Source organism: Mustelus asterias, chromosome 26, assembly GCF_964213995.1.
Source record: "Mustelus asterias chromosome 26, sMusAst1.hap1.1, whole genome shotgun sequence".
NCBI lineage: Eukaryota > Metazoa > Chordata > Chondrichthyes > Carcharhiniformes > Triakidae > Mustelus > Mustelus asterias.
The window spans coordinates 36,820,863-36,842,518 of record NC_135826.1 but is presented as its reverse complement, the minus strand read 5'-3'; the positions used below and the strand labels follow the sequence as shown (position 1 = coordinate 36,842,518).

The 21,656-nt window shown below is 45.6% G+C and overlaps 1 protein-coding gene across 2 annotated transcripts in view; it reads left to right on the top strand.

Annotated features, from left to right (window-relative positions):
* cers4a (ceramide synthase 4a) overlaps positions 1 to 21,656 on the top strand; it is a 72,672-nt gene that overhangs the window by 18,937 nt on the left and 32,079 nt on the right. For both annotated transcript variants that reach the window (XM_078198791.1, XM_078198792.1), the window contains exon 2: positions 19,270 to 19,443. In XM_078198791.1, coding sequence (XP_078054917.1) covers positions 19,271 to 19,443 — 173 coding nt within the window. In that variant the 5' untranslated portion in view covers position 19,270. The remainder of the gene's footprint in view (positions 1 to 19,269; positions 19,444 to 21,656) is intronic.

The following is a 21,656-nucleotide window of genomic DNA, read 5'->3' as shown; positions in this document are numbered from 1 at the left end:
GATCCGAATGTAGATTGGCAGCGGGACCCATTGGCCCCACCCCCTTGGCACTGCACTATGTCCCCTTGGGTGGTGCCAGGGACACAGGCTGGCACTGCCAGGATGCCAATGCCCAGGGGCATCCCCGCTGCCCGACAGTCTGGGGGCCCCTGATTGCCCCCCCTTCACTCCAGCGGGATCGGGCTTTGGGGAGCTATTGTAATCTCCGCAGGAGTGAAATACACTGGCAGGGTGGGAGGTGCTAGCGGGCCCAGAGGCTTCAGTCCTGGCCACTAATCGTATTTAAATTATATTACAATGGCCATGTAAATGGTCTTTGCCCCCTCCCTGCCGATTTCTGGCTCGGAGCAGAAGCCGCCAGAAATCCAGCGCTGGGAGCTGCAAGCGGGGTGCGAACACTTGCACGAACCCCACGAATCAGCTGATGCGAGAATTTCCTGGCTCGCTGCACTAAAAGGTTAGCGCGACGGGATGGGAGAATTGCGGCTAATGAGTGGGATGGGGTGGGGGGGGATTTAATGTGCCTCAATCCTTTCTCTACCTTTTTAAAAAAACTAAACTTAACAAAAAATAACCCCCTATCAAAATAATAGAGGGAAAAGTAATGTGAGCACAAATAACCTTAGTGAGAGATAACTTGATGCTCACTGATTCAGTATGTAATACGTGTCCTGATTGGACATGAGGTGTGCAGAGGCATGGACCTGTCCAGCCCATTTTAAAAAAAATAGAAACCCTACAGTGCAGAAGGAGGCCATTCGGCCCATCGAGTCTGCACCGACCACCATCCCACCCAGGCCCTACCCCCACATATTTACCCGCTAATCCCTCTAACCTACACATCCCAGGACTCTAAGGGGCAATTTTTAACCTGGCCAATCAACCTAACCCGCACATCTTTGGACTGTGGGAGGAAACCGGAGCACCCGGAGGAAATCCACGCAGACACGAGAAGAATGTGCAAACTCCACACAGACAGTGACCCAAGCCAGGAATCGAACCCAGGTCCCTGGAGCTGTGAAGCAGCAGTGCTAACCACTGTGCTACTGTGCCGCCCCATGCTGAAGGAATGGAAATCTCTCCTAACGGCTTGTAACAAGGGCCCTAATTATGAGTGACAAATTTCAACGAAATTCCAGGTGGACATAAGGCCTTGGCACAAATTAATTAGATGCTACAAGACAGCTGGTGTGAGGATGGATGTTCCGAGGATGATAGTGAGGTCTCTGAGGTTGGAACTGCGATACATTGCTGGGGCCACGCAGATGAACTTGACTTTGTATTTAACCCATATCTAACCTGGAAACATTGGATAGGACAGTCTCGAGGGAATCTTCATTAATGCTGATGTTGGTACTAAAACTCAGAACAATTTTTACTCACTAGCACTAAGATAAGTCCTACCATGAGTTTGTTAGATGGAGGAAGAAACCGTGGGGTTTAAAGGCTGCTATCTGTTTTGCGACCTCTGCAAAACCCGCATGCGCTTGGTGACATCAACAACTGCTAAGACTCATTTCATTTTTGGCAATTGATGGGAAATTGGTTGTGGTGGAAGCATTATGGGAGAGAATGTAACAAATGGTTCGGTCCCATTGGCTAAAAGAATTGGGTATAATGTAACAAAGATTGTATTTAAAATGTTTCAAAGGAATGTTATTGAGCAGCAAAACACACAAGATATTGGGACCAGTGACTAAAGTTTGGTCAAAGACCTTGCTATTAAAAAACACAATAAAGGAGGAGAGAGAGGTAAACATTTAGGGAGGAAGTTCCAGAGCTTGGGACTTGTGCATCTCAAAACACAGCTATCCAGGTTGGAGTGAGTGAAATTGGATGTGCAAAAGTTACTCCAGAACTGGAGTAGTGCAGAGATCTGATGTCATAGAATCCCTATAGTGCAGAAAGAGGCCATTTAACCCATTGAGCCTGCACCAACAACATGCCCTATCCCCGTAACCCCACGTATTTACCCTGCTAATCCCCCCGACACTACGGGTAGATTTAGCATAGCCAATCAACCTAACCCATTCATCTCTGATGTGTGGGAAACGGGAGCACCCAGAAGAAACCCACGCAGACACGGGGAGAACGTGCGGACTCCACACACACACAGTGATCCAAGGCTGGATTTGAACCTGGGTTCCTGACGCTGTGAGGCAGCAGTGCTAACCACTGTGCCACCGTGCCGCCCTACCTGGGAGGATTGCAGGCCTGGAGGTGACCGGGGATGTGAGAAGAGGCAAGGCTACAAAGGGATTTGAAAACCAGGTTGAAAACGCTTATATTGAGGCATTCCGATGAAGGGCAGTGAACACAAGGGTGATGGGGCAAGAGGGACTAGGTCAAATTAGGGATACGGAAAGTTCTGCAAAATAATTTCAGTGGAGACAGAGTGTGTAATAGCCATATTCTTTGCAGATTTATTTTCCATAGGCTGGCTTTGAGGAAGGCATACAGCAAGGCTATAATCTGTGTGGGCTTTTGGTAATTAAACTTGGTGTAGCCGAAAGTCATTGCCTCTTAACTTTTTTTCCTTTTTTAAAAAAATGTTGGCGATTTTCCTGAACTCTGTTTCCATTCTGAATTTCAAAAACAAAGCTCGACTACTCTGTTTGGACATTTGTGGAGTTTGAGTGTCTATGGTGACAGGTGGTGGATTAATGTAACCTCATTGGCCTGATAACATCCTCTTCCAACAAAGAGTTCCTGTTTGGCTCATTAGCAACACCTCGAGCTAGTTCCCTAACTTAATTAATTTGACTGAAACAAAGGTTACAGTCACCATTATTGTGCCTATGGCAACAACTGCACCTTGTTTCTGTTTAAACAGGTGCCCACTGAGGGAAAATGACCAGGGAACAGGCGGAAGCAAGTCCATGTGAAAGCTTCTATTAGCAACAAACACATCACCCCACCCTGACGTGCCCTAGTATTTGCCCAGTTTGATTCCTATCCCTCCTGCCCCTGATTGTGTGTTTGGACTTTTCCCCATCTCCAACAAGCCACACTTACCCCCATTGCTTTTACTAGTTAGCGAAGGAGAACTCAGAAATCTAATGAGGACATCTACAGTAGAGGTGGGGGTGACGAGAAGGAGAAATGAAGGCTAGCGCTCCCTGATTTTATGGTTAATAACTGATTTGAAGGAGGGAAGTTCTGTCCACTTGTAGGGCAGTTTCAGACCATCCAATTGAAATTTAATGAAGACAATTTCCAGCTTTTTGTTTGTCAACTACGGTGAAGGACAACTTGCATCAAGTGGTGATGGATGTCAGTGGGGTAACCACTTCTGGCTGGAAGAGACCAGGAGTTTAAAGAGCTCTTTAATTAGCATTGGGGGGGGGGTGGCTTCTGAAATGGTAATAAATGGAATCTCCTCGACTACTTGTCCTTGTTCACTAGACTCTGGGTTATTTGAGGGTACTTTGTACTTTGACATAAAGCTTCATCCAAGTACTGTTTAAGAAATTGTGTTGTGGGACCCTAGCTAGTTACAAGTCTGTAGTAGTAAATTTGTTTGGTACAAAGCTTTGTCAAAAGTTAATAAGTATAAAGAGGTTTGACTATGCTCTGCAATTTAGACCAATAATCACAGAATCCTACAGTGCAGAAGGAGGCCATTTGGCCCATCGAGTCAAATGCAGGTCGGATGCGATAACGTAGAAATTTTACTGTGAATAAATATAAAATAATACATGTGGGATCAGCTAGCGTGAGCATATTTAATCTGAAAGGCATTATTTTTAGATCATCTTTACCCAATCCTGCGATCCCACTGATCTCGAACAAGCCTCCCTATAAAGAGAAAGTAACAGTAAAATTGCAAGAATGGTGACACAATTACATGAGCTTTTTAACCAAGATATTCCAATCATTGGCTCTGATTTTCAACTGGAGCTTACGTTTAGCATGCTGGAAGAAATTCTAGAGCTTTGGTTGAAGACGTGGCCATCAATGATGGAGCAGTTAAAATTGGAAAAGTCTACTTCAGTCCTTGGCCTGTATTGTATCATTTTATGTCAGAGCAGCATTCAGGGCTATTGGTGGGTAAAGACCTATGTTTGAGACAGAGGACAGAATTGGGGGTCCCTGCTTCTGTAATTCCTCTGACTGTAAGATGGATTAGACTTGGCTGTGATATCCTTTGTGTTCGGATCCTTTGTGCACTGTCTAGGCCAAATGTGATGAATAATCACATGGGCAGTGTACCAGAAAATATCGACCCAGCGAGAATCCCCACCTTCAGGGGAGGATTAGGATGGGCGTTACTGAGGTATTAGTGCCCTTCACTGGGCAAAAGGACCTGTATCTTGTTTTGAGTTTTGGACATGGAGCAGAATTCTCCCATTTTGAGACTAAGTGGTGGGGGAGGGAATGTGGAGTGTTTCCTGCCGCAGAGGCCAGCGGGAAAACATGCCAAATCTTCTGACCTGGTCTCATTAATTGTGCACTCAGCTGTACACTGTTCGGTGGTGGGGCAAACCTGGATGGCATGTAATCTGGCATTGTGTCCAGGCGCCATATTGAAAAGTTGCCCAACATCACAGACCCACGATTGAAGAAAGAAGGTGGACCTCGTGAAAATGAAGATGGATCTCCAGGAACATTCTGAGGCCGGAAGATGGACCTCCTCCAGGACACTGAAACTGGAAGGTTCCCTTAGTCTCAAAATGGGAGAATTCTGCCCCATGTCCAAAACTCAAAACAAGGTGCAGGTCCCTTTGCCCAGTGAAGATGAGCACTGACACCTCAATAACCCCATCGTAATCCTCTCCTGAAGGTGGGGACTCTTGCTGGGTTGATGCACCCTTGACCCACTGCGGTGATGTTCTTGGGTACAGGGTTGCGTGCAGTCTCCATCCTGAGGTCCAGATCTAACCCCAGGCATTGTTCAGATGAGTCCCGACATTTGCTCGCTACAGTGTTTCCAAATGTGTTACACGCTGTCATTTTCCCCTGCCGGCATCACAGGGTAGCTGGTGGGATCCATTGACAGGATGCACATGAGGCTCATGCCGGCTTCTTGCAGGTTTTTCCAACCCGCCATGGCGGAGCACCAATGGAAAATCCCGCTGTAAATTCATACCGGCGTGAAACTGATTTCTGGGTGTCACCTCCTGCCATGTTCCCCCTCCCCATGCCCGCCACTGAATACGTCGACGGGAGCTTGGGAGAATTCCCACCCCCCGCACCCCCTCCATGATCTCTGCCATTTTAGTATAAGGTGGAATCCGCTCCTGCAGCATCCTTCACTGAACCCAACTACTTTATGTGAAGTTTAAAAAGAGAACCATGACAACTGCAATGTTATGATTAGCAGCTTGTTGTGTCAACCCTGCTGGTTAATGACTTTCCTTGCTGGGGGTGGAAAGAAGGCTTGGCCCCAGCTCGGAGTTCATCCTGCACGTTGGCTAAGGTTGGCGTTTGTGAACAAATGCTTTCTAAAATTGTGCCAACAACTTAAGCTGATCTGCTCCCTCTGAAAATAACCTTGCCTTCGATAGTCACAGAATAATGGTTTGATCACGTCTTGGGCAGTAAACAAACGTGATGGACATTACAAAATAATATCCTTTTATACAGCGGAGCTGGATTATCCGTGCAGGTCTGCTATCTTGCTAAACTCCCTCACCAAACTAGGACGAGTGATAGATTGGATGGTTGCCCAAGGAACTGAGTGCCAGCGAGGAGGAGAAGGCAGAGTATTTGTACAGAAAAACTAACTCTTGTTCTGCTATAAGCTGGTATGGCTAAAGATTCCTGAAAAGCTGGGATCCCCGAGCTTCCCATCGTTGTTGGGGGGATGCATCGGGAGCTGACACCTCACTAGGGGTTTGACAAAAACCACTTACAATCAAGTGATGTGATCTGGATTTAGGATAAAATTACATTAACAAGATTCATTTAAAAAATATTTTGGGATTGGGTTCCCTTTTAGCTTTCTGTTCTAAACAGGACGCCTGACACCTTTTATATAAGCTTAAAATGCGGATGGTCCAAAGTGTTAATTATATATCCATTGCGTTTAATTATATACTGGTACAGGGCATTGATTGGGGGTTTTACTTGAGCACGTGTGAAGAAACATTTATGTAAATTGTATGGTTGGGTTAGGTGGTGTTTGCTTGTAATTATAGAGTCATACAGCACAAACAGGCCCTTCAGCCCATCACGTCTATGCTGACCATCAAATACCAACTATACTAATCCCATTTACTGACACTTGGTCCATAGCCTACTATGCCTTGCTGATTTAAATGGTCATCCGGATGCTTCATGGTTCACTCTGTAAATTAATAGGCTGGAATAAAGATTGGCTTCAGTGCCATTCTTCACCAGCTACTTCCTGGACTATAACTGTAAGCTAATTTCATTTGTATTTTTTCTGATTTAAATTCTGCCCTTCGATCGAAGATCCATTTAGGCAGTAGCCTAAAATTATTGGATCTCAAGTGGCCTAAGATGCACTTAAAAGGCTAACTAATTGACAAGGCAGTAACCCCTTTTCCAAATCAACAAACAGTTGATAGCACGGTAGCACAGTGGTTAGCACTGCTGCTTCACAGCTCCAGGGACCTGGGTTCGATTCCCGGCTTGGGTCACTGTCTGTGTGGAGTTTGACATTCTCCTCGTGTCTGCGTGGGTTTCCTCCGGGTGCTCCGATTTCCTCCCACAGTCTAAAGATGTGCGGGTTAGGTTGATTGGCCATGCTAAAATTACCCCCTAGTGTCCTGAAATGCGTAGGTTAGAGGGATTAGTGGGTAAAATATGTAGGGATATGGGGGTAGGGCCTGGGTGGGATTGTGGTCGGTGCAGACTCGATGGGCCGAATGGCCTCTTTCTGTACTGTAGGGATTCTATGATTAACAATTTGTTTCATTCTATTCTCACCATTAGGCAGCACGGCGGCACAGTGGTTAGCACTACTGCCTCACAGCGACAGCGACCTGGGTTCAATTCCAAACTCGGGTGACCGTCTGTGTGGGAGTTTCTCCCTGATTTGCATGGGTTTTCTTCCGGGTGCTCCAGTTTCCTCCCAAACTCCAAAAGATGTGCAGGTTAGGGGGTTAGGCCATGCTAAATTGTCCCTTAGTGTTCAAGATGTGTAGGTTAGGGGGATTAGTGGGGTAAATATGAGGGTTAACAGGGATAGTGCCTGGGTAAGATGCTCTGTTGGAGAGTCAGTGCACACCTGATGGGCTGAATGGCCGCCTCCTGCACTGTAGCAATTCAATGTCCACAGTGCAGAAGGAGGCCATTTGGCCCATCGAGTCTGCACAGACAACAATCCACCTAGTCCCTATCCCCGCAACCCCACATATTTACCCCACTAATCCCTCTAACCTACGCATCTCGGAACACTAAGGGGCAATTTAGCATGGCCAATGCACTTAACCTGCATATCTTTGGACTGTGGGAGGAAACCGGAGCATCGAAGGAAACCCACGCACACATGGGGAGAACGTGCAAACTTCACACAGTCACTCAAACTGGGAATCGAACCCAGATCCCTGGACCTGAGGCAGCAGTGCTAACCACCGTGCCGCCCACTATTGATCCACTATTTGCTGGAAAATGAAATCCCAATGACTCGGTTTTTTCCACTCATTGTCAGGGACATAAATTTTAATTTGTAGGTTTTAACCTCATAGTCTCCCAATCCCAGACAGCCCGCTTCTACCTACTCCTCTCAGATACTTTCTCCTATCTCTCCCTGGACCATGACCACACCACTGAACATCAAGCCATTATCTCCAACACCATCACCAACCTCATTTCCTCCGGATGCCTTCCCCCCCCCCACAGCTTCTAACCTCATAGTCTCCCAACCCCGGACAGCCTGCTTCTACCTGCTTCCCAAAATCCACAAAAAGGACTGTCCTGGTGGGCCCATTGTGTCAACATGCTCCTGTCCCACTGAACTTATTTCCTCTTACCTTGACTCCATCCTCACTCACCTGGTCCATTCCCTCCCCACCTACATCCGGGATTCCTCTGATGCCCTGCGTCATATTGACAGTTTCCAGTTCACAGGCCCTAACCGCCTCCTATTCACCATGGATGTGCAATCTCTCTACACTTCCATCCCACACCAGAACAGCCTGAGAGCTCTTCGCTTTTTTCTTGTAAAGAAGCCTGAACAATTCCCATCCACCACCACTCTCCTCCGCCTGGCTGAACTCGTTCTATTTCTCAACAACTTCTCCTTTAACTCATCTCACTTTCTCCAAATCAAAGGAGTAGCAATGGGTAAATGCATGGTCCTAGCTACGCTTGTCTTTTTATGAGGTATGTGGAACATTTCTTGTTGCAGGCCTACCCAGGTCCTCTCCCACAACTCCTTTACCAGTACATCGATGACTATTTTGGTGTTGCTTTATGCTCTCATCCAGACCTCGAAAAATTCATCAACTTCGCTTCCAGTTTCTACCCCTCCATCACCTTCACCTGGTCCATCTCAGACACTTCCCTTCCCTTCCTTGACCTTTCTGTCTCCATTTCCGGCAATAGACCATCTACCAATATTCATTACAAGCCCACTGACTCCCACAGCTACCTGGACTACAGCTCTTCACACCCCACATCCTGTAAGGACTCCATCCCTTTCTCTCAGCTCCTTCGCCTCCATCGCATTTGTTCCGATGATGCCACTTTCCAAAGTGGTGCTTCTAATATGTGCTCCTTTTTCCTCAACTGTGGATTCCTATCTACAGTTGTTGACAGGGCCCTCAACAGCATGCAGTCCACCTCCCGTGCCACGACCCTCACCCCCTCCCCTCCCTCAACAAGGACAGAGTCCCCCTTGTTCTCACATTTCACCCCATCAGCCTCCGCATGCAAAGCATAATCCTCCGTCATTTTCACCAACTCCAGCGTGATGCCACCACCAAACACATCTTCCCTTCACTCCCTCTGTCAGCATTCCGCACAGACTGTTCCCTCCAGGATGACCTAGTCCACTCCTCCACTATTCCCAACACCATTCCCGTCACTCATGGCACCTTCCCATGCAATTGCAGAAGGTGTAATACCTGTCCCTTTACCTCTTCTATGCTCACCATCCAAGGTCCAGAACATTCATTCCAGGTTAAGCAGTGTTTCACTTAAACCTCTTTCAGTTTGGTCTATTGCATTCGCTGCTCCCAATGTGGTCTCCTCTATATCGGAGAAACCAAGCGTAGACTGGGTGATCGCTTTGCTGAGCACCTTCGGTCTGTGTGCAATCAGGGCACTGACCTTCCGGTTGCTGCCATTTTAACACACGATCCTGCTCCCATGCCCACATGTCTGTCCTTGGCTTGCTGCAATGTTCCAGTGAAGCTCAACGCAAACTGGAGGAACAGCATCTCATCTTCCAGCTGGACACTTTACAGCCTTCCGGTCTCAACATCGAATTCAACAACTTTAGATGATTTGCTTTAACCCAGCTTGATCCCTTTGTTTTCATTCTATTTTATTTAATTTTTTACTCTTCTCTACCTTTTTATTTTTATTATTGCCTTTCTTCATTTTTCTTTCTCCCCCTCCCCCCACCTCCATCCCCCTCCCCTTAACTTTTCTCTCCCCCGCCACTTCCCCTTTTCTGCCTTCTACCTCTGTCCTATCTCACCTCCCCACCCCGCCGTTTGACCATTCACACCCTTTATTCCCTTTGTGGACAGCCATTAATCTTTTCCCCTGGGTTTCTGAGGCTATGACTCATCTTTCATTCCCTCGCCCTGCAGTATAAATATCTACAGTAAGAGTTTTAACAACACCAGTTTAAAGTCCAACAGGTTTATTTGGTAGCAAATGCCATTAGCTTTCGGAGCGCTGCTCCTTCATCAGATGGAGTGGAAATCTGCTCTCAAACAGGGCACAGAGACACAAAATCAAGTTACAGAACAGTTCTGTAACTTGACAAGGTCTGTAACTTGATTTTGTGTCTCTCTCTGCCCTGTTTGAGAGCAGATTTCCACTCCATCTGACGAAGGAGCAGCGCTCCGAAAGCTAATGGCATTTGCTACCAAATAAACTTGTTGGACTTTAACCTGGTGTTGTTAAAACTCTTACTGTGTTTATCCCAGTCCAACGCCGGCATCTCCACATCATGTATAAATATCTCCCACTTTCTGTGCCTTTTAGCTTTGACAAAGGGTCGTCTGGACTTGAAACGTCGGCTCTTTCCTCTCCTTACAGATGCTGCCAGACCTGCTGAGATTTTCCAGCATTTTCTCTTTAGGTTTTAAGGAGCATCTTAAAGGAGGAGATAGAAGTATAGTGGTTTATGGACAGAATTCAAGATTTATTGACCTATGCTACAGGCACCCTGCCAACAGGGGTGATGAAAAGCAAGAATGCAAAACAGACAAGGAGTGCAGATATCTGGAATGGTTGGAAGGCTGGTGAAGGTCACTTACAATTAATGCCTTTGATCTTGCCATTGTAAATGGGTTAATTACTTGAATGAAACTGATCCACACAGGACAGTTCAGCTGTGCCCTAAAAATAAAAGTTGAATCTCAAAGATACGCACCTAGTTGGCCAAAAGTCTGATCCTTTCAATGCAGTTGTTTAATTTAAATATTTTCTGCCACCCCAAGCTATTTTTGTTCAGTGCCTGGACGTTCAACTCAAACTTTCCATCTCTATGGTGCCCAGATTGTATAATTTGCCTTTAGGATTGAATTTTCTTTGTGCTGTCTGAGAATCATAGAATCCTACTGTGCAGAAAGAGGCCATTCGGCCCATCGAGACTGCACCAACCACAATCCCACCCAAGTCCTATCCCCATAACCCCATGCATTTTCCCTAGCTAGTCTCCCTGACATTACGGGGCAATTTAGCACGGCCAATCCACCTAACCTGCACATCTTTGGACTGTGGGAGGAAACCGGAGCACCCGGAGGAAACCCACGCAGACACGGGGAGAATGTGCAAACTCCACACAGACAGTGACCCGAGCTGGGAATCGAACCCGGGTCCCTGGAGCTGTGAGGCAGCAGTGCTAACTACTGTGCCACCGTGTCTGCCTGTCTTTCATCAGTTAACATATTTTCTAACATTCCCGGTGTATTTTTGTTTGTTTTAAAGTCACTACCTGTTTGTTTTTGTGAAGTGCATGCCAAATTTGATGCAAAATTAATTAATCGAGGCACTAAAAGTTGCACTGAGGGAATTCAGCCTATTTTTGTTTTTGTTTTTTTTATTCATTTATGGGACATGTGCATCGCTGGCTGCCCAGCATTTATTGCCCATCCCTCGTTGCGCGAGGGCACTTTAAGAGTCAATCACATTACTGGGTGGCTGTGGAGTCACATATCGGCCAGACCAGGTAAGAACGGCAGATTTCCTTCCCAAAAGGACATTCGTGAACCAGATGGATTTTTCTGACAATCGACAATGGTTTCATGGTCATCAGTAGATTCTTAATTCCAAATTTTTTTTTATATTGAATTCAAATTCCACCATCTGCTGTGGCAGGATTTGAACCCGGGTCCCCAGAACATTAGCTGAGTTTCTGGATTAATAGTCTAGCAATAATATCACTAGGCCATCGCCTCCCCTATTTTTGTTTGTTACATGTAACAAAATGAAAATCAGCCTCTCCCTGCCACTGTGCGAGCACTCCATTGCTGTTGCTGTGGGCAGTGTGGGGTTGATACCACCATGGTTGTGTGGTCATGCATTCCTGCCAGTGTACCAGGCAACAGCTCTTTTCATGAACCCACTTCCCACCAATTTTTCAGAGGACCTTTACTCCCTTCATGATGTTTGAGTTGCCAGCTCTCTTGGAGATTCCTTCACCTGATTTCCCAACTCTGAATGCTTTGGTTAAACAGCCTTTAGCCCATCTCCAATACTTGTATAACTAATAAACCAAGGTGTTAAAATGACAAAAGGTCACTTATTATAATATCCTTAAGGTTTTAAATGTGCAGGAGAGAGACTCCAGGACAATTCTGGACAGTTGACCAAAAAGGCCTACCTTAAAGTCTGAAAGTTAGATGCATTGGCCATGCTAAATTCTCTCTGTGTACCTGAACAGGTGCCGGAGTGTGGCGACTAGGGGATTTTCACAGTAGCTTCACTAAACTTTAAACTCTTAGGCCCAGGGAAGTAGGGTGGGAGGAAAATGTTGAAGTCGAAGCTGCTGCCTGGGAAATCTCTTTCAAACTTGAATTATTGCAGGGACTCACTACTCGAGAAATATGTTTTCAGCCTAAAATAGCACCTCTGCTTTTGCCCCAGAATGGTCCTCAAATCAAATTTTGACTCTGGTCTCAACTAGATGCTGATAAATATTGCATCAAGTGGACTTTGGGCATTACAGGTGTGGGCAAGGTGTCCCACTACACACTGCCAACACCCGAAACAATTTTAAACTGCTGACTGGAAAATAGACTGTGTTGATCTTCATCCTCCATGACCTGAAGATGTTTCACTCATTGGCAACATCCTTGTTTCCCGAGGAATTGCTATAAGTGAAACATTGCTGAAGAATGACTCATTCTGCCTTCCTCTGCAGCACGGTTTCAATGCACCATCGCTAATTGGTGAGCTTTGTTCCCTCCTGTTGATAAAGTGTCGAGCAGATGGGTAGAGGTTTTATCTCGCTATCTCACTGAATGTTATTAAATCTGGATGTGGAATGATTTGAGTTGCCTAGAGTTCTGATACAGCTTTCTCCTTTCTGTCATGAGTACAGTTTTGGAAGTGTGATTGCTAAGCTCTGCCAGGGCAGGCCCTTGAGTACTGGTCTTCAAGCACACCCTTTCTTTAGTTGGGTTTTAACTGTAGAAAGTGTTGTTAAAGTTCAGCTTTGGATTTGTGTCTGGCATCATTTTGTGTCACACCAGCATTTAAATAAAGTTGCCATAGCCCCAGATGACCAAAGGCTGCTCTCCCCTTTTGAGAGGGTAGAGCTGGCTGGGAATGATTTAACCCGAGGGTCACCACACCTCAGGCAAGGGGTGAGGTTGAGAAGGCAGGGCCTTCACAAATAACCTCAGCCGGTATGGGAATTAAACCCACGCTGGTATCGCTCTGCATCACAAGCCAGTCGTCCAGCCAACAAAGTATAGGGCTGTTGTGAGTACTTCACTTGTCTCTCAAGTGTGTAATTGCAGTATATTATGGAATGATACCAATACACATTGTGAGCTTTGACATTCTTTGTGATGGTTTAAATAAAAGCGATCTGAACAAATCCCTTTCAAATTGAACTGAGAAATACTGGAGGGATTGATTAAATTACAGGGTGCCTATTTGGAGACTGCCAAGCAGTGTGAAAGGGAATTAAACCTGTAGTCAAATTCGAGAGATGTGTTTAAACATATTTATAGTAGCGGGGGATTCTAATTAAACAAAGATAAGCCTGGAATAGGGAAGATATTTGTTTATAGTGAGAAGAGGAAAGTTTTTTTTGCCAATGCGTTCCGGACAATTGTCTCAATGTGATGCTACTCCAACAAGGCAAGAAATGCAACTTTATCTCTGGGGTAATGAAGGGATGATGTGGAGATGCCGGCGTTGGACTGGGGTAAACACAGTAAAAAGTTTAACAACACCAGGTTAAAGTCCAACAGGTTTATTTGGTAGCAAAAGCCACACAACTTGTGTGGCTTTTGCTACCAAATAAACCTTTTGGACTTTAACCTGGTGTTGTTAAACTTCTTACTGTAATGAAGGGAAACATGTTTATAAAGAAAATGGGTAAGCTTTTGGGGAAAATGATATTTATTAGGTTCAGTGTAGGAGGTGATCAGGTTGGGGGCCTTGCCTGGATTAAATAGCAGGAAAAATTGTAAAATAAGTGTAGAGCAGCAATGGAAAATATTTAAATAAGATGCAAAGGTTACACATCAACAGCCTGCCAGTAAAGGGAGAGAGTGTAGGGAGATGAATATCATATTGCTGCTTTGGTTCTGTAAGCATCACTGGTTAACGTCCATGTTCTGCCGATTTATATGCAGCTAAACCAGCCATGACCTGCTGAAATAGTGGTCCTGATGATGAGAAACCTCTAAATGGAAATAATGGCGAGATAGGTCTTGAAGATTTCAATTGATGGGGTTGTGACTATTTCCTTTGACAGTGTGGGATTGTCCTTGGGAGGAAAGATTGTTGATGCACTGTCTTGGAAACAAATAGTCTCTGTCGTTTGTGTGGAAGGGCTACCTTGTGTTTTGTCACTGCTGGAGGGCACCAGGTTTGTTGCTGCCCATTCCCACTAATCCATTCCATACCTTACAAAACACAATCAGTCCACTTTTTATGGAGCACCTTCATTACATCCTCTGAATTGTGTTTTGAAGATCAGTCATTATTTATATACAAACAGAACCCAACAACAGCACTAAACAAATGACCAGTTAATTTAGTTTTCGGCATTGATTGAAAGATGCTAGCCAAGTGTCATTGGAAGAATTACTTTTTTTTACAAATGAGCAAACAGGTGGGTGCCTTATTTTAATCCAAAAAAAATCCCAGAAAATGCTGGAAAGTCGCAGCAGGTCTGAAAGCATCTGTGGAGATGGGATAGAGCTAACGTTTCGAGTCTGGATGATCCTCTATCGGAGCTGAAGACAATAGAAAATAGAATGATATTTATATAAATGGGGGGAGGGGCGCAGGGACTGACAAAGATGTCATAGGCAAAAAGACAAGAGCAATGTAAATGGTGGAGATCATGGCTAAGGAAGTGCAGATAGCAGCACATTGAGATCAGAATGTGTAAATGGCAGAACAAAGGTAAGCAGAGTGTCAAAGGACAACCGGCTGATTCTGGGGGCCGGGGGGGGGGGGGGGGGGGGGGAGACTGTAGGGGGGAGGGTGGAAAGCGAGATCTCTAAAAGTTGAAAAAATTAAACTATGGAAGAAGTAAAAAATTTTAAAATTAAAATATCTAAATAAGATTAAATTAAATGTAATAATGGAAATGGGGTGAAGGTGGAGGGGAGAGTTCATTCTCTGAATTTGTTGAACTCAATGTCCAGTCCAGAAGGCTGTAAAGTGCTCCGTTGGAAGATGAGATGCTGTTCCTCCAGTTTACGCTAATCATTTTCTGATTAGGCGCTTCACAGCCTCCTGGACTGAACATTGAGTTCAACAACTTTAGAGCGTGAACTTGCTCCTCCACCTTTTTGAAATCTCGCTTTCCATCTTTCCCTCCTCACTGTGGTCTCCTCTGCCCCACCTCTCTCACCCCCACTCCACTAGAGTCATCTATTCCATGTCTCGGCTTGTCCTTTTTGACGTTCTGCCACTTACACATTCTGATCTCTCAATGCCTGCTATCAGTGCCCTTCTTAGCCATGATCATCACCATTTACACTCCCTTAGTCTTTTTGTCTAGGACTGCATCTTTTAAGCAGATATTGGGGCATCAAGGTGGCACAGTGGTTAGCACTGCTGCCTCACAGGCCAGGGATCTGGGTTCAATTCCGGTCTCGGGTGACTGTGGAGTTTGTACATTCTCCCTGTGTCTGCGTGGGTTTCCTCCAGGTGCTCCAGTTTCCTCCCACAGTCCAATGATGTGCAGGTTAGGTGGATTGGCCATGCTAAATTGCCCCTTGGTGTCAGGGGGATGAGCAAGGTTAAGTACTTGGGGCCTGGGTGGGATTGTGTTCGGTGCAGTCTTAATGGGCTGAATGGCCTCCTTCTGCATTGTAGAGATTCTATGATTCTACATCCCCACATCCTTGTTAATACCATCCCCTCCCCCACCGCTCCATCCCCTCACCTTAACAGTATAAGTCTCACCCTATTTTCTATTGTCTTCAGCTTTGACAAAGGGTCAGACTCGAACCATTGGTTCTATAGCTCTATTCGCAGATGCTGCCAGACCTGCTGAGATTTTCCAGCACTTTCTGTTTTTGCTTCAGATTCCAGCATCCGCAGTGAGGCTTTTGCCTCACTTTCATATCTCAGTCAAAAGATGATGTCTTTGGCAATGCTGCACTGAAGTGTTGATCTGGATCGTGTTCGGGTAGATTGTGCTTGAACCCACAACTGTCTAAGAGGAGGAGGAAATGTCGATTGAGCTGAGCAAACACGATCATAAATAACTTCATCTTCAAAAATGACTCAATTCACCTACAAAAATTGCAAGTCTGTTTATTTCAGTTTCTTCTCCCGATAACACAACCGCTGGAAGATTGGGCAGAGTGGCCCCTTCTGACATAAGAAGCCTCCTGACCCGCGGGATTCATGCTGCTATTTTTGTGCATCTTCAGTGAGATGTTTTGACAAAAACAAACTGAATTGCGGTGTGCGATCTGAAAACATTTTTACTCGGCTTGAGAATTTCTTTGTTAAAAGGAGGGAGTTTAAATTAAAGCCCCGAGTCACAGGATTTTTTTTATGGGACGGTTTTCTAATTGTCAGCATATTTCTTGGTGCAGCGTGGCTCACATTTGTCAGCTTTTGCAGGTTAGCCTGATGCACCCCCAGTGTGTCTGTATCAGGTGGCACAAGGGTGAGCACTGCTGCCTCACAGCACCAGGGACCCGGGTTCGATTCCCGGCTTGGGTCACTGTCTGTGTGGAATCTGCACGTTCTCCCCGTGTCTGCGTGGGTTTTCTCCCGGTGCACCAATTTCCTCCCACACTCCGTAAGACATGTTGGTTAGGTGCATTGGCCATGCTAAATTCTCCCTCCGTGTACCCGAACAGGCGCTGGAGTGTGGCGACTAGGGGATTTTCACAGTAACTCCATTGCAGTGTTAATGTAAGCCTACTTGTGACAATAATAAATAAACTTTATATTGGAGACCGTGGACAGTGCTCCTACCCTGGCTGACCTTCCCCTTCCTCTGTCCTGGGTGCTCAGGCCAGTTGTGATGCCTGTCCTGGCTGAGATTGTTGGACTCCACATAGATTTGGGAATGTTTGAGGCAGAGATCACTGCATCTTGATATTGGCGATGGGCTACAGGGTACCAGCGTAGCAATGGATTAGATTTGAATTGTTACAATCAAGGCCTAGCATGGACCTGATGGACCAAATGGCCCCTTTTCTGTGCTCCAAGCTTCTGTGGTTCCCTTCGAGCTGCAACCCGCCCGTGACTTCCTGCTGTGGCTCAGCAAAACACCATGCAGCACACTTACCCATTGAGCCATTGTATATTTAAGCATCAGTTAAAAGATGTGGAGATACCGGCGTTGGACTGAGGTGGGCACAGTGAGAAGTCTCAACACCAGGTTAAAGTCCAACAGGTTTATTCAGTATCACAAGCTTTCGGAGCATCAGTTAAAAGACCCATAGAGGGTCTCTGCTTCCTCTGTAGCTAGTGTTTGATCAGGTCAGCAGTGAAATGTTGTAAGCAGAATATTTAGTTAGAAGTGTTACTTCCTTCTCAAAGCCGCACTACATCGCTCTCAGCAGCATTTATTATGATGCAATGAACTAAACATGGACAGAAAACTGGTTCAGCAAGAAACGCACGGAGAATGACCTGTAATTAATTACTGTAAAGAAAAGTAGTGCTGTGGGTAGGAATGAGGAAACTAATACTGTTGTTTTCTTCTCAGCGGCCTGACTAATTGGATAAATAAAGTTGTCTGAGTTGACCTTGGGTTGGTGAGAAGGGGGATGGGCACAGGCTCGCCACCTGGCACACCCAGCTGGCCAATCACATCCTTATCGTATCGCCTAGTTATTGACTATTCTTCCATCATGTTCTGAGGGGATGAATCCCTCGCTTAGATAGTTCCATGGTGGCACAGTGGATAGCATTGCTGCCTCACAGCGCCAGGGACCTGGTTTCGATTCCCAGCTTGGGTCGCTGTCTGTGTGGAGTCCGCACGCTCTCCCCGTGTCTGTGTGGGTTTCCTCCGGGTGCTCCGGTTTCCTTCCACAGTACGAAAGACGTGCTGGTTAGGTGCATTGGCCGTGCTAAATTCTCCCTCAGTGTACCCGAACAGGCGCCGGAGTGTGGCGATGAGGGGATTTTCACAGTAACTTCATTTGCAGTGTTAATGTAAACCTACTTGTGACACTAATAAATAAAAAAAAGTTTCATAATGCCTGTACCTTTCAGGTGCTTAGACAAGGTTTCAGACTTCGTAGTTAAACCTTGAGGGTGTACTGACTGGGGTGCCTCGGAGCTGAGCCTAATCCAGCCATCTTTTGATGCCTTCCCCACTCCTGACTGTTCATCAAATGGGAATTCTGCTGAGCAGTAAAGACAGTAAGAGTTTTAACAACACCAGGTTAAAGTCCAACAGGTTTATTTGGGTAGCAAATATGGCATTTGCTACCAAATAAACCTATTGGACTTTAACCTGGTGTTGTTAAAACTCTTACTGTGTTTACCCCAGTCCAACGCCGGCATCTCCACATCAGCAGTAAAGACGCCAGAACCCAAATGTGCCTCTTCAGATAGTGACTCCCAAAGTCACATCAGGTTGCAATGCAACTCACACTTGTTCTGAGATACGCACTTGTTGTTCATTACTGATAAAGGTATGGTCACCTTGCTTCATATTCAACATACTTCATCTGGGGCAGTGTGAGAATCTGCCATATCTGGTTTTTGTTCTTGAAATCTGTGACCACACTGGAAGTCAACCCATTGAAATGGTGCCTTTAAATTCTGAACATATAAAAAGTCTTACATTTATATGGCACTTTTCACGACTACCAAACCATCTCAAAAGCATTTTCCAGCCAATTAAATACTTTTGAAGTGTTGTAATATAGAGAATGACATCCAACTAGCACACCACAAACTCCCACAAACAGAAATGTGATAATGATCAGATGATCTGTTATTAATGATGTTGATTGAAGGGTAAATATTGGTCGGGTTGCTGGAGTTAACTCCCCAGGTCGTCTTTGAAATAATACCATGTGATCTTTTACAACCGCCCTAGTAGGCAGGGCCTCTGTTGTCTCACAACAGTCTCACCCAGAACACACCACTCCTGACAGTGCAGCACTCTGAGCATTGCACTGGAGTGTCAACCTTGATTATTTTTCTGTGTGCGTGTTCAAGTCCTGGAATGTTTTCTTGTTATGGATGTGATGGTCTGGAAAGAACTGGGTGGATCTTCAAAACTAATGTCTGGTGTCCTCTCCCAAGAAATAGAAATTCTGCCCGTGTATCCTCCGTATTCAGGATCCTTTTGTGATGTAAAGTTGATGTCTCTCTTAATGGATTTAAATGTCGGTTTATGTACTGTACTTGAACTGAAATTCGGGCTAATGGCTCGTTGGGGAAATGTAAGAGAATGAACTGAGAGCTGTCGATATTGACTTCTCATCTTTTCCCTCTTGCCTCTAGGATGTCTTCTGTCCTGGACAAGTGGCTGTGGCACCAGGAATACTGGCTTCCACCGGGCATCACCTGGGAAGATATGGAAGATTCTGAACATACCCGATATCCCCGACCTCGTGACCTTGCCATCGCTATCCCATATGCCTTTGTGTTTATCGCTGTCCGTTTTCTGTTTGAAAGGTAGTTTGGAGCCAGCTCACCAACATTCCTATGTTCAGAACTCATTTATTTCCATATTGTCTTCTCGTCTTCACGACTATAATTAGAAAAATCCTCTTTGATAATTCATAGTCTAGTCAATTACTTAGATTTGAAGATTGTTTTGTTGTTTAAAAACCCTCATTAGACAGGATTGCAGTAAGAGATACGATCAGGGTATAGGCTCAATATGTTGAAAGACTTGCATTTATGTTGCACTTTTCATAACCATTGTATGCTTTACAACCAAATAAATATTTTTTTGAAGCGCTGTTACAGTAGTAATGAAGCAAATGTGGCAGCCAATTTGCTCTTTGCAAGTTCCCATAAACTGCATGTGATAATTGAGGTTCCAAAGAATATTGTATTCCTCTCCCTGCAGGTGCTGCCAGATCCGCTGAGTTTTTCCAGCATTTCCTATTTTCAGATACATTGTGATGCTGATTGAGGCATGAATGTTGGCCAGGGTGCTATCTCCTGTTCTTATTCAATAACTATGGAATCTTTGATATACTCCTGAGGGGAATGGGTCTCGTGCAAGAGATGGCAGCTCAGCTAAGTGCAGCTCTCCCATGGAACAGCACTGGAATGTTAGCCTGCTCAATTAACCTCTGGTTAACCTCCTCCAAAATTGAAATAAGAGCAGCAAAGTTAGTATCAAATCGAGTCAAGTGATTGGGAGACCAGATGGAATGCTGGCATTCCTGGCAAGGGGAATCGAGTATAAAGGGAAGTGTTGCAGCAGCTGTACAAAGCCTTAGTGAGACTGCATCTGGAACACTTGTGTAGTTTCGTCTCAATGATAAAGGATATCATTGCATGAGAAGATGTTCGGAGAGTGCCCACGTGATTGATTCCTGGGATGAATCATGGAATCCCTACAGTGCAGAAGGCGGCCATTTGGCCCATTGAGTCTGCACCAACATTCCCACCCAGGCCCTATCCCCATAACCCCACATATTTACCTTGCTAATCATCCTGACACTAGGGGGCAATAATTTAGCATAGCCAATCAACCTTACCCGCACATCTTTGGACTGTGGGAGGAAACCCAAGCAGGCACAGGGAGAATGTCTGCTGGAGTTTGTACAGTCGCCCAAGGCTGGAATTATACCCTGGTCCCTGGCGCTGTGAGACAGCAGTGCTGACAACTGTGCCATCGTGCTGCCCAAGGGGCTAGCTTATGAGGGAAGGTTGAGCAGGTTGGGCTGTATCCTAGAAGAATGAGAGGTCATCTTATTGAAACCTAGAGAATTCTGAGGGGGACTTAACACAGTAAATAATGAAAGGATGTTTCCCATCATAGAAACCCTACAGCACAGAAAGAGGCCATTCGGCCCATCGAGTCTGCACTGACCACAATCCCACCCAGGCCCTACCCCCATATCCCTACATATTTACCCACTAATCCCTCTAACCTACGCATCTCAGGACACTAAGGGCAATTTTAGCATGGCCAATCAACCTAACCCGCACATCTTTGGACTGTGGGAGGAAACCGGAGCACCCGGAGGAAACTCACGCAGACACGAGGAGAACGTGGAAACTCCACACAGACAGTGACCCAAGCCGGGAATCGAACCCAGGTCCTTGGAGCTGTGAAGCAGCAGTGCTAACCACTGTGCTACCGTGCCGCCCTGAAATAAATAATGAAAGGATGTTTCCCTTGTAGGAGAAACTAAAGCCAGGGGATGCAAGTTTAAAAATAAGGGGGGTCTCTTAAGATGGATGAGAATTCTTTCCTGTGTGAGTTATGTCTTTGGAACCCGCTTCCTCAGAGAGCCATGGAGGAAGGGTCATTGAATAGTTTTAAGGCAGAGATGGATTCTTAGTCAAAGGGTATCGGGGATAGTGCAGGAAAATGGTGTTGAGGAGAAAACCGGCCATGTCCTCAATGATTGGCAAAGCTGGCTTGAAAGGCTGAATGGCCTACTCCTGCTCCTATCCCTTCTGTTCAAGCTGTTTGGTTTGTAATCCTTTGACTGCTCCAGGTATACAAACCATTGATTTTAAAGCCTGAACACTGAAACATGGCAGGGTTACGTTCAAAGAAAAGCCAAAAATACTGGGAATACTCGGGCCGAGCAGCACCTGTGGAGAGAGAAACAGGGTTGATTTTAACCTCTCTCAGCAGGTAGGAAAGTCAAGGGATGGGGCGGAAAGCAACTCCCGCCCAATGTTATTCTCCTTTGACT